This window comes from Diceros bicornis, chromosome 18, assembly GCF_020826845.1.
Source record: "Diceros bicornis minor isolate mBicDic1 chromosome 18, mDicBic1.mat.cur, whole genome shotgun sequence".
Classification (NCBI taxonomy): domain Eukaryota; kingdom Metazoa; phylum Chordata; class Mammalia; order Perissodactyla; family Rhinocerotidae; genus Diceros; species Diceros bicornis.
In genome coordinates, this window is record NC_080757.1 from 61,529,554 (window position 1) to 61,543,570 (window position 14,017).

Below are 14,017 nucleotides of genomic sequence, written 5' to 3' on the forward strand. Positions count from 1 at the left end.
CCGACCCCTGTTGTGTCTTCTGACTGCTCCACCAACCAGCCACGCTCCACCAACCGGCCATTCTCCTATCTCTCTCCCTCTCCTTGGTCCTCCCTACTCCCTGAGACACAATGATATTGAAATTAGGCCAAGTAATAACCCTACAATGGCCTCTAAGTGTTCAAGTGAAAGGAAAAGTCTCATGGCTCTCACTTTAAATCAAAAGCTACGAATGACTAAGTTTAGTGAAATGCTGAATGTTGGGCCGGCCCCGTGGCTTAGTGGTTAAGTGTGTGCCCTCCGCTGCCGGCAGCCCGGGTTCGGATCCCAGGCGGGCACCAACGCACCGCTTCTCCGGCCATGCTGAGGCCGTGTCCCACATGCAGCAACTAGAAGGATGTGCAGCTATGACATACAACTATCTACTAGGGCTTTGGGGAAAAATAAATAAATAAATAAATAAAATTATTAAAAAAAGAAATGCTGAATGTTGAATGCTGCAATAGGCAGAAAGCCAGGGGTCTTGCGCCAAACAGTTAAACGAGTTGTGAATGCAAAGGAACAGTTCTTGAAGGAAATTTGAAGTGCTACTCCAGTGAACGCGAGAATGATAAGAAAGCAAAACAGGCTTATTGCTGATATGGAGAAAGTTTTAGTGGTCTGGATAGAAGATCAAACCAGCCACAACATTCCCTCAAGCCAAAGTCTAATCCAAAGCAAGGCCCCAACTCTCTTCAATTCTATGAAGGCTGAGAGAGGGGAGGAAGCTGCAGAAGCAAAGGTTGAAGCTACCAGAGGTTTGTTCATGAGGTTTAAGGAAGGAAGTCATCTCCATAACATAAAACTACAAAGTGAAGCAGCAGCAAGTTATCCAGGTAGAAGCTGCAGCAAGTTATCCAGACCATCTAGCTAAGATACTTAATGAAGGTGGCTACACTAAACAACAGATTTTTCAGTGTAGATGACACAGCCTTACATTGGAAGAAGATGCCATCTAGGACTTTCAAAGCTAGAGAGAAGTCAACGCCTGGTTTCCAAGCTTCAAAGGACGGGCTGACTCTTATTAGGGGCTAATGTTGAAGCCAACGCTCACTTACTATTCCAAAAATCCTAGGGCCCTTAAGAATTAGGCTAAATCTACTCTGCCTGTGCTCTATAAATGGAAGAACAAAGCCTGGATGACAGCATATCTGTTTACAACATGGTTTACTGAATATTTTAAGCCCACTCTTGAGACCTACCGCTCAGGCAAAAAGATTTCTTTCAAAATATTACTGCTCATTGACAATGCACCTGGTCACTCAAGAGCTGTGACGGAGATGTTCAATGAGATTAACGTTGTTTTCATGCCTACTAACACAACATCCATTCTGCAGCCCATGGATCAAGAGGTAATTTCGACTTTTAAGTCTTATTATTTAAGAAATATATTTCATAAGGCTATTTTAGCCGCCATAGATAGTGATGCCTCTGCTGGATTGGAGCAAAGTAAATTGAAGATCTTCTGGAAAGGATTCACCATTCTAGATGCCATTATGAACGTTCATGATTCATGGGAAGAAGTCAAAATATCAACATTAACAGGAGTTTGGAGGAAGTTGATTCCAATCCTCACGGAGGACTTTGAGGAGTTCAAGTCTTCAGTGGGGGAAGTAACTGCAGATGTCATGGAAATAGTAAGAGAACTAGAATTAGAAGTGGAGCCTGGAGGGCCAGCCCAGTGGCACAAGCGGTTAAGTGCGCGTGCACCGACAGACTGCTTGGCAAGCCATGCTGGGGTGGTGTCCCATATAAAGTGGAGGAAGATGGGCATGGATGTTAGCCCAGGGCCAGTCTTCCTCAGCAAAAAAAAAAAAAAAAAAAAAAAGAGGAGGATTGGCAGATGTTAGCACAGGGCTGATCTTCCTCACAAAAAAATTTTAAAAAAAGTGGAGCCTGATGATGTGACTGAATGGGTGCAATCTCATGATAAAACTTTAACAGATGAGGTCTTGTTTCTTATGGATGAACAAAGAATGTGGTTTCTTGAGATGGAATCTACTCCTGTGAAGATGCTGTAAAGATTGTTGAAATGACAACAAAAGATTTTGAATATTACATATACCTCATTGATAAAGCAGCAGCAGCGTTTGAGAGGACTCACTCCAATTCTGAAAGAAGTACTGTGGGTCATGCAATTAAAAGAAAATGCCACAGCCACCCCAACCTTCAGCAACTCTGATCAGTCAGCAGCCATCAACCTTCAGGCATGCCCCCACCAACAAAAAGATTACAACTTGCTGAAGGCTCACGTGATGGTTAGCATTTTTTAGCAATAAAGTATTTTTTACTTAAGGTATGTACATTGTTCTTTTAGACATAACGCTACTGCATACTTAATAGACTACAGTATATTGTAAACATAACTTTTATATGCACTGGGAAACCAAAAAATTCAAGTGACTCTACTGTGATATTCGCTTTATTGCTGTGGTCTGGAAGCGAACCCACAATATGTCCAAGGTATGCCTATAATAGCTAGTGTTGGTAAGGATGTGGACACATCGGAACCCTCACACACCACTGGTGGGAAGGTGAAATGGTGCAGCTACTGTAGAAAATGGTTTGGTGGTTCTTCAAAAAGTTAACTGTAGAATTACCGTATGATCCAGCAATTCTGCTCCTACAAATATACCCAAAAGAATTGAAAACAGGGACTCGAACAGATAGTAGTACACCATGTTCACAGCAGCATTATTCATACTAGCCAAAAGGTGGAAATAACCCAAGTGTCCATTGACAGATGCATAAACAAAATGTGAGATATACAATGGGATATCCTGGTTATTAAAAGGATCAAAGTGCTGATTTATGCTACAACACTGATGAACCTTGAAGACACTATGCTGAGTGAAATGGGCCAGTTGCCAAAGGACAAATATTGCAAGACTCCACTTATGTGAGTTTCCTAGAGGAGTCAAATTCATAGAGACAGAAAGAGTAGAGGTTACCACAGACTGGGGGGAGGGGGAATGGGGAGTTAAGTGTTTAATGAGGAAAAAGTTCTGGGAATAGATAGTGCTGATGGTTACACAATGTTGTGAATATATTTAATGTCACTGAACTGTACACTTAAAAATGGTAAACTTTATGTTATGTATATTTTACCACAATATAAAAAAACACTAAAAAGAGGTATTCTGAATGCGTAGCAATAAAGCACGGGTTGCGACGCCAGCCATACGTGTAGCAGGGTGGATTCTGTCCTGGAGTTCATGCGACTGTCCCATCTCCACAGGAAGTAGCTGGTGTTGGCCCAGCACATGATCATGACCCACCCCCCAGAAAGGCAGGCCGAGGGACTGAGAGGGATGGCACTTGCCGAGGCATTAGACGCTCTCATCACTGATAGTGTGCGCTCATGCCACACCCTGGTGCCCAGATGTAACACGGGTCCCAGGACTCGCTTAAGTGTGTCCTGAGTGGGCAGCTGGTATCAAAGCTCTGTGACAGCCAGCAACACTGTGGCACACAGAACAGGCTCCACATGCTGGACCACCAGTGCTGCCCCTCTGCTCTGGACTTTCCTCCCATTTACCAGGTTCTTACTCTGTACCTTCTAGGGACCACACATAAGATAAACCAGCTACTCCCCACAATAACCCCTTCCTAAGGAGTGACATCAACATCACGGTGCAGTGAGCTGTCCCCTTAGACTCTCCCCCCACTAAGATACAACAAAAAGGACATTCATATACCAAGAGAGGATATTCACACAACACAAAAGATGTCTGAGAGACCCACACAACCGTACATCTGAAAGTGGAGGTGCTGGAACTCCCAGAGGAAGTCAAAGGAGGTAAGGAGAACTCCTCTCCTTCCCCAGCGGCAGCAACCCCAGGATTGGGACCACGCAGCTCTTGGCGGCCCTCTTCGGAAAAACCATCGCTCTCCAAGTTCCCTCATAGCCCATGGGAAACTCCTACACAGAGGTGACGGAGCTGTTGTGGGGGTGTCTTCACCAAGCTAGTGCCCCAGGAGAGCAGAGAGTGAGGGAAGAGCGAGAAGCCCCCAGGGATCCAGCAGGAGAAAGAAAGCGCCCCTCCCCCCTGCCCAGCACTACAGCTCAGCTGGTTGGCCAGAGTGCCCACAGATTGCAGCAGGCTCAGAATACACAGCTCTCGACCCCCACCCAGTGGCAGCAGGTAGAAGCTGCAACCAGATATTATCATTATGAGGAAAAACAAATTCACGCCGTCAAAAAGTATTCAAAAATATATTACACCTCCAGACCCGAAGGAAAATGACAAGCACACAGAATCAATCCTGAAGGCGCAGAAATTGATAATCTAAATGACAGAGAATTCAAAATAGCTATCATAAAAAAGCTCAACGAGTTACAAGAAAATACAGACAGACAGTTCAATGAAATCAGGAACTCTTTCACAAAAGAGATTGAAACTGTAAAGAAAAATCAATCAGAAATGTTGGAGATTAAAAACACAATGGAAGAGACAAAGAAAAATCTGGAATCTTTAAAAAATAGAGCTGACAATACGGAGGAAAGAATGAGCAATACAGGGGATAGGAATGCAGAGATGCTCCAGATGGAGGAAGAGAGAGAACTAAGACTAAAAAGAAATGAAGAAATTCTCTGAGAAATATCTGATTCAACTAGGAAATGCAATATAAGAATTACAGGTATTCCAGAGGGAGAAGTGAGGGAAAAAGGAGCAGAGAGCTTGTTCAAAGAAATAATAGCTGAGAACTTCCCAAACCTGGGGAAGGAGCTGGAAATACAAATGAATGAAGCCAACAGATCTCCTAACTATATCAACATAAAAAGACCTTCTCTAAGGCATATAGTAGTAAAGCTGGCAAAAGTCAATAACAAAGAAAAAATATGAAGGGCAGCAATACAAAAAACATAACATACAGGGGCCGGCCTGGTGGCGTAGCACTTAACTTTGCACATTCCACTTTGGCAGCCTGGGGTTCACCGGGCGCGGACTCCTCACCGCTCATCAAGCCATGCTGAGGCGGTGTCCCATACAGAAGAGCTACAGCTCTACAACTATGATACACAACTATGTACCGGGGCTTTGGGGAGAAAAAAGAAAAAGAGGAAGATTGCCAACATGTGTTAGCTCAGGGCCAATATCCCCCCGCCAAAAAAAACAACAAAACATAACATACAAAGGAATTCCTATCAGGCTATCAGCAGATTTCTCAGCACAAACCTTACAGGCTAGGAGAGGGTGGAATGATATATTCAAACTTATGAAAGACAAAAACTTTCAGCCAAGAATACTCCATCAGTGAAAATATCCTTCAGATATGATGGAGAAATAACTTTCCCAGATAAACAAAAGCTAAGGGAGTTCATTGCCACAAGACCCCCACTACAAGAAATGCTCAAGAAGACCCTCATGCCTGAAAAAAAAAAAAAAGAGAAAGGGTATACAAACCCTTGAGCAAGGAGAAAAATAGGTAGATAAAATCAGAAAATTTGCAGCTCTCTATCAGAATAGGTTAGCAAACACTTTATAACATCAAAGATAAAGGGAAAGAAACCACCAAAAATAAATATAACCTCATCACTTTAACTATAAACTCACAACACAAGATAGAATAAGTTGTGACAATAACTTAGAAGAGGAAGAGGAAAGGGATGGAATCAACTTAGTCTAAGGAAATAAGAGACCATCAGAAAATGGCCTATCTCATCTATGAGATTTTTTTATACAAACCTCATGGTAACCACTAAACAAATAATCAGAACAGAGACACAGATGATAAATAATGAGAAAATTAAGAAAACCATCATACAGAACTACCAAACTGAATTGGTAGTCTGAAACACATGGGACAAGAAACAAAGGCAATGCAGAAGAACCGGAAAATGAGCGATAAAATGGCACTATTAAGCCCTCATAGGGCCAGCCCCGCGGCTTAGCAGTTAAGTGCGCGCGCTCCGCTGCTGGTGGCCCAGGTTCAGATCCCGGGCGCACACCGACGCACCGCTTCTCCGGCCATGCTGAGGCCGCGTCCCACATACAGCAACTAGAAGGATGTGCAGCTATGACGTACAACTATCTACTGAGGCTTTGGGGGAAAAAAATAAAATAAATAAAATTTAAACAAACAAAAAAAGCCCTCATATATCAATAATCACTCTAAAAATGTAAATGGATTGAATTCTTCAATCAAAAGACACAGAGTGGTGGGATGGATTAAAAAACAAGACCCAACAATATGCTGCCTCCAGGACACACACCTCAGCTCTAAAGACAAACACAGGCTCAGAGTGAAAGGATGGAAGACAATACTCCAAGCTAATGGCAAACAGAAGAAATCAAGTGTTGCCATACTTATATCAGACAAAGTAGACTTCAAGATAACACAGGTAAGAAGACACAAAGAGGGGCAATATATAATGATAAAAGGGACACTCCACCAAGAAGATATGGCACTTATAAATACATATACACCCAACACAGGAGCACCAAAGTACATAAAGCAACTATTAACAAAGCTAAAAGGAGATATTAACAACACCACAATAATAGTAGGGGATCTTAACACCTCACTTACATTGATGGATAGATCATCCAGACAGAAAGTCAATAAGGAAACAGTGGACTTAAACGAAAAACTAGACGAAATGGACTTAATAGATACATAGAGAGCACTCCATCCAAACATAGCAGATTACACATTCTTCTCAAGCGCACATGGAACATTCTCAAGGAGAGACCATACGTTGGAAACAACGCAAACCTCTACAAATTTAAGAAGATTGAAATCATAACAAGCATCTTTTCCAACCATAATGCTATGAAACTAGAAATCAACTACAAGAAAAAAACTGGGAAAGTGACAAAGATGTGGAAACTAAACAACATGCTACTCAATAACCAATGGATCACTGACGAAATTAAAGGAGAAATAAAAAAATATCTGGACACAAATGAAAATGAAAATACACTGTACCAACTCATATGGGATGCAGCAAAAGCAGTCCTGAGAGGCAAACTCATAGCAATACAGGCCCACCTTAACAAACAAGAAAAATCCCAAATAAGCAATCTTAAACTACACCTAACAGAATTAGAAAAAGAAGAACAAAGCCCAAAGTCAGCAGAAGGAGGGAAATAATAAAAATTAGAGCAGAAATAAATGAAATTGAAACCAAAGAAAACAGTAGAAAGGATCAATGTAACAAAGAGCTCGTTCTTTGAGAAGATAAACAAAATTGACAAACCCTTAGCCAGACTCACTAAGAAAAAAAAAGAGAAGGCTCAAATAGATAAAATTAGAAATGAAAGAGGAGAAATTACAATGGTTACCACAGAAATACAAAGGATTATAAGAGAATACTATGAAAAACTATATGCCAACAAACTGGACAATCTAGGAGAAATGGATAAATTCTTAGACTCATATAACCTCCCAAAACTGAATCAAGAAGAAATAGAGAATCTGAGTAGACCAATCACAAGTAAAGAGATTGACACAGTAATCAAAAACCTCCCCAAAAATAAAAATCCAGGACAAAACAGCTTCTCTGGAAGAATTCTACCAAACATTTCAAAGAAGATTTAATACCTATCTTTCTCAAACTATTCCAAAAAATTGAAGAAGACAGAACACTTCCTAACTCATTCTATGAGGCCAACATTACCCTGAGATCAAAACCAGACAAAGACAACACAAAGAAGGAAAATTACGGGACAATACCACTGATGAACATAGAGGCAACAATCCTCAATAAAATATTGGTAAACTGAATACAGAAATACATTAAAAGGATCATCCCACCATGATCAAGGGGGATTTATACAAGGGACGCAGGCATGGTTCAATATCTGCAAATTAATCAATGTGATACACCACATTAACAAAATGAGGAATACAAACCAAACAATCATCTCAACAGATGCAGAGAAAGCATTTGACAAGATCAAACATCCATTTATAAAAACCCTCAACAATCGGGTCGGCCTCGTGGCTTAGCGGTTAAGTGCGCGCGCTCCACTACTGACGGCCCGGGTTCGGGTCCCGGTTGTGCACCGACGCACTGCTTCTCCGGCCATGCTGAGGCCGCGTCCCACATACAGCAACTAGAAGGATGTGCAACTATGACATACAACTATCTACTGGGGCTTTGGGGGGAAAAAAAAAAGGAGGAGGATTGGCAATAGATCTTAGCTCAGAGCTGGTCTTCCTCAACAAAAAGAGGAGGATTAGCACGGATGTTAGCTCAGGGCTGATCTTCCTCACAAAAAAAAAAAAAAAAAAAAAAGCAGTGACGCCAAGAATCAGCTCTATTGCCCTAAACTATATCCACTAAATGATCTTTGAAAAAAAAAAAAAAAGAAAGAAAAGAATAAAAAAAAAAAAAAAACCCTCAACAAAATGGGTATACAAGGAAAGTACCTCAACATAATAAAGGCCATATATGACAAACCCACAGCCAAAGTCATACTCAACGGCGAAAAACTGAAAGCCATTCCTCTGAGAACAGGAACAAGACAAGGGTGCCCACTCTCGCCACTTTTATTCAATGTAGTACTGGTGGTTTTGGCCAGAGCAATTAGGCAAGAAAAAGGAATAAAAAGAATCCAAATGGGCAACAAGGAAGTGAAACTCTCACTGTTTGCAGACGACATGATTTTATATGTAGAAAACCCTCAAGAATCTATCGGAAAACTAGAAGAAATAATAAACAACTACAGCAAAGTTGCAGGGTACAAAATCAACTTTCAAAAATCAGTTGCATTTTTGTACTCTAATAACAAACTAAAAGAAAGAGAACTCAAGAATACAATCCCATTTATAATTGCAACAAAAAGAATAAAATATCTAGGAATAAATTTAACCAAGGAGGTGCAAGACTTATATAATGAAAACTATAAGACATTATTGAAAGAAATCGATTATGACATGAAGAAATGGAAAGATATCCCATGCACATGGATTGGAAGAATAAACATAGTTAAAGTGTCCATACTACCTAAACCAATCTACAGATTCAATGCAATCCCAATCAGAATCCCAAGGACATTCTTCACGGAAATAGAACAAAGAATACTGAAATTCATATGGGGCAATAAAAGACCCCGAATAGCTAAAGCAATCTGAGAAAAAAGAACAAAGCTGGAGGCACCATAATCCCTGACTTAAAAATATACTACAAAGCTATAATAATTAAAACAACATGGTAGTTGTACAATAACAGACACACAGATCAATGGAACAGAACTGAAAGCCCAGAAATAAAACCACACATCTACGGACACCTCATCTTTGACAAAGGAGCTAAGAACATACAATGGAGAAAGGAAAGTCTCTTCAGTAAATGGTGCTGGGAATACTAGACAGCCACATGCAAAAGAATGAAAGTAGACCATTTTCTTCCACCATACACAACAATTAACTCAAAATGGATCAAAGACTTGAAGGTAAGACCTGAAACTATAAAACTCCTAGAAGAAAATACAGGCAGTACACTCTTTGACATCAGTCATAGAGGGATCTTATTGAATTCCATGTCTACTGGGACAAGGGAAACAAAAGAAAAAATAAACAAGTGAGACTTCATCAGACTAAAGAGCTTTTGCAAGGCAAAAGAAATAAGGATCAAAATGAAAAGACAACCCACCAGCTGGGAGAAAATATTTGCAAATCAAATATCCAACAAGGAGTTAATCTCCATAATATACAAAGAACTCACACAACTAAACAACCAAAAAACAAACAACCCGATCAAAAAATGGGCAGAGACTATGAACAGACAGTTTTCAAAGGAAGATGTTCAACATCACTAATTATCAGGGAAATGCAAATCAAAACTACACTAAGATATTATCTTACACCCGTTAGAATGGCTATAATCACCAAGACAAAAAATAACAAACCCTGGAGAGATCGTGGAGAAAAGGGAACCCTCATTCACTGCTGGTAGGAATGTAAACTGGCGTAGCCTCTATGGAAAACAGTATGGAGATTCCTCAAAAAATTAAAAATAGAAATACCTTATGATCCAGCTATTCCCCTACTGGGTATCTACCCAACGAACCTGAAATCAACAATCCAAAGAGGCTTCTGCACCCCTATGTTCACTGCAGCATTATTCACTATAGCCAAGAAGTGGAAGCAACCCAAGTGTCCCCTGACTGATGATTGGATAAAGAAGATGTGGTATATATATATATATATATACACACACACACACACACACACACACAAAAGGGACTACTCAGCCATAAAAAAAGACAAAATAGTCCCATTTGCAACAACCTGGATGGACCTGGAGGGTATTATGTTAAGCGAAATAAGCCAGACAGAGAAAGACAAACACCATATGATTTCACCCATATGTAGAAGATAAACTAACACACGGATAGAGAGAACAGTCTGGTGGTTACCAGGGAGAAGGGGGTTGGGAGGTGGGCACAAGGGGTGAAGGGGCGTATTTATATGGTGACTGACAAACAATAACGTACAACTAAAATTTCAAAATGTTATAAACTATTATGACATCAATAAAAAAAAAAGTGAAAAACAAAAATAAAAACTAACCCCTTGCTTGGAGGGAAATAGGCACAGAGAGGTCAAGTGACATGTCTGAGGTCACAGTAGGGTTTGCACCTGGCAGCTGGCTCCAGAGCCTGCATGCTGCCCACCCCAGGAGCGGCTCTCTAGTCAGAAGACCTGTACAGCCTGAGTGTCAGAGGGGCAGCCATACCTTCTGTCTGAGCCCGGTCACCAGGAAGTTCAAGAGACGCGCCCTGTCTCCAAGCCTCCTGAGTGCTAATCTCGTGGATGCACCATCAGCTGGCATGGCTCCTCCTGTAGAAAGAGTGATTCTGTCAGGCTCAGGTCTCCTAAAGCCTCAGGGAAGGTTCCAACTGACTGCCCTCTCTTTGAGGAGGTGGAGTTTTGTGCCATCCTTCTCTGCCCCCAGCCAAGGAGGCCCACTGTCACTGCTGGTCCCCCTCGACGTGAAGATGCTCTAAAGCTGGTCCCCCTCGACGTGGGGACAGACTGGGTCCCCACGAAGACTGGGATGTGCTGTACGTAAAGTATAATCCTTACGCCAAGAAAGCAGGAATCTTTGCAGGAAAAAGATCCCATCTTACCACCTAGTGTCTGGTAGAGGCTGATCTACACCAGTCTCCTATTCAATTGTCTGGGAATGAAGAAAAATGTACATACAACCCAGAGGTCAAGGAAGAAATCACACTGAATGTTAGAAATTATTTTGAACTGAATTATCACAAAAATACGGCTTATCAAAACTGATGGAATGAATCTAAAGCCATCTTTTCAAGAATACTTGTAACCTTAAAAGCTTATTTTAGAAAAGAAGGCAGGCTGAAAAATCAATGAGCTGAACCTCTGTTTCCAAAACTGAGGGAAAGAACAACCAAACAAAGTAGAAGGAAGGGGAGATAAAGCTAATATAAGATACTGAGGTAACAGAGAATACGTGTATGACAGAAGACCAACAAAACCAACAGCTGGTCCTTTGAAAAGGCTTTCAGAAAAGATTAATCCCTGGTAAGACTACGCAGGAAAAAAAAGGGAACAGAAACCATACAGTGAATGGAAAAAAGGTTCTCACTTCAGATCACACAGGCTTTTAAGACTCATAGGAGGATGCTGTAAGCAACTTCATGTCAAAATTTTGACAATTTAGATGATGGACAATTTTCTAGTAAAACATAACATCAAAAAATGACACACAAAAAAGAAAATCTAGATAGTCCTATAACTGTGAAAAAAAATGAATTCACAATTTAAAACCTCCCCACAGGAAAAATTCGAAGCCCAGGTGGTTTCAAACTTGAATTCTATCAATTGGATAAGGAAAAATTAACATGAGTCTAATACAAACTTTTTCAGAAAACAGAGAAATAGGGAATATCTTCCAACACATTTATGGGACCAGAATACCCTTGATTCCAAAACCCGATATGAACGTCATAAGAAAGGAAACTACAGGCCAATCTTTTTTTTTTTTTTTTTTTTGAAGATTTTATTTATTTATTTTTTTCCCCCAAAGCCATAGTAGATAGTTGTATGTCAGTATGTCATAGCTGCACATCCTTCTAGTTGCTGTATGTGGGACTCGGCCTTAGCATGGCCGGAGAAGCGGTGCCTCGGTGCGCGCCCGGGATCCGAACCCCGGCCACCAGCAGCAGAGCGCGCGCACTCAACCGCCAAGCCACGGGGCCTGGCCGTACGGGCCAATCTTACAAACACAAATGCAATAGTTCTCAATAAAATATTAGCCAGAGAATATACCACATGTTGAGTTTATTCCAGAAACGCAAGGTGGGTTGAACATTCGAAAACCAATTTAAGCTTCTCATTCTGGACAACATGGAGTATGAGCTTTCCACCCCACTCCTCTCCCTACTTACAACTAAAAGCCCTGGGCAACAGACACAAAGCGACCATGAGAAACTTCTGAACAGTGAGGAAAAGCAGGCAGAGAGGCTAGGGACCTCGGGATTCAAGGGATGATCCGCAGTGAGTTCCTTGTCTTTTTTTCTCCCTGTATTTCCCAGCTTCAGTGCTGCAGTAGCCACGACCCAGAACCACCAATGAGCCGGGACCAAGAAGAAAGGCCCAGGAAAAGGGAGACTCTGCAGGTAGAGCCCTTCTGACCACACGTGCCCTGTGGAGACAAACACCATGACAGAAGCTGCACCCCACCCTCCACTACCCCCTTCTCCACTGCCCTGCATGACCCTGCCCTGCACGACCCTGCCCTGCACGACCCTGCCCTGCACTGTGCACTAGTCAAACAACAGCACCTCTCCCAGTAAGATCATGTGGGGAGGATTATGGAGATGGGGGAGCTGGGGAAAGGAATTCCTTCAGTCTGCATATCCGGTCCCTGAGGAGCCCATGTGGAAATCAGGCAGCACCGATACAGACGAAGCTTTGAGAGCTGGGCTCCAGAGAGCTGGTGGAAGACTGCCCAGGACTTAAATTGGCCACAGGTGGCACACAATTGGACAGACCAGAAGAGCATCGCAAAGGCTCTGGAAAGTAAGTGGGCATTCAAACCCAGCCCAAGAGAGTGAGCCAAGATATGCACTGTGACCCTAGAAAGGTGGACTGCCTGATTAAATAGAAGTAGAATTAAAATAGAGTTCATAAGGCTCAGAATTTCATAACATGATACTCAAAATGCCCATGATGGAATCCAAAATTATTCATCACACTAACAACCAGGGACATCTCAACTCAAGAAATCTCAACTGAAGACAGACGACACCAAGATGACACAGATGCTGGAATGATGTGACAAGGATTTTAAAGCAACTCCAATAAGAAATTTGATACACTCTTAAAACAAATGGAAAAATGAAAGTTTCAGCAAAGAAATAAAAGATATAAAGAAAAACAAAAGGGAAATTTTAGAACTGAAATCGAAATAAAAATCTCACTGGATGGGCTCAACGGCAGAAAGGAGATGACAGAAGAAAGAACTGGTGAACTTGAAGACAGATAATAGAAATTATCCAATCCGAACAACAGAAAACAGATTAAAAAAAAAAAACAAGTAACAGAGCCTCAGGGACCTGGGGGAGAATAATAGAAGAGCTAACGTTTTTATCATCACAGTCTCAAAAGGAAAAAGAGTGTGGAGCTGAAAAAACACTTGAAGAAATAATGGCTAAAAACTTCTCAAATTTGGCAAAAGACATAAACCTTCAGATTCAACATCAAATGGGATAAGCTGAAGAAAACTATGCCCAGACACATCATAATCAAATTTCTGAAAGTAAAGACAAACTTTTGAAAGCAGGCAGAGAAAAATGATGCAATGACCTACAGGGGAACAATGATTCAAATGGCAATGGATTTCTCATCAGAAACTATCACCTGATTTCTCACCAGAAGGAAGTGGTATAATATATTTTAAGTGCTGAAAGCAAAGAACTGTCAACTCATAATTTTGTTGTTCAGGAATGAAGGTGAAATAAAGACATCTCAGAAAAGTGAAAACTAAGAGCACCTCTCACCAGTAGACCTGCTC

At 41.3% G+C, this 14,017-nt stretch overlaps 1 protein-coding gene across 4 annotated transcripts in view; it reads right to left on the reverse strand.

The window, feature by feature from the left end:
- Nucleotides 1–14,017, reverse strand: part of CCDC57 (coiled-coil domain containing 57) — a 142,419-nt gene that overhangs the window by 79,651 nt on the left and 48,751 nt on the right. For 3 of the 4 annotated variants that reach the window (XM_058561937.1, XM_058561936.1, XM_058561938.1), the window contains one exon: nt 10,709–10,812. In XM_058561937.1, the coding sequence (XP_058417920.1) occupies nt 10,709–10,812 (104 nt within the window). Of the gene's footprint in view, nt 1–10,708; nt 10,813–12,056; nt 12,647–14,017 lie in introns of those variants that run through there. The other variant, XM_058561939.1, reaches the window with a different exon arrangement.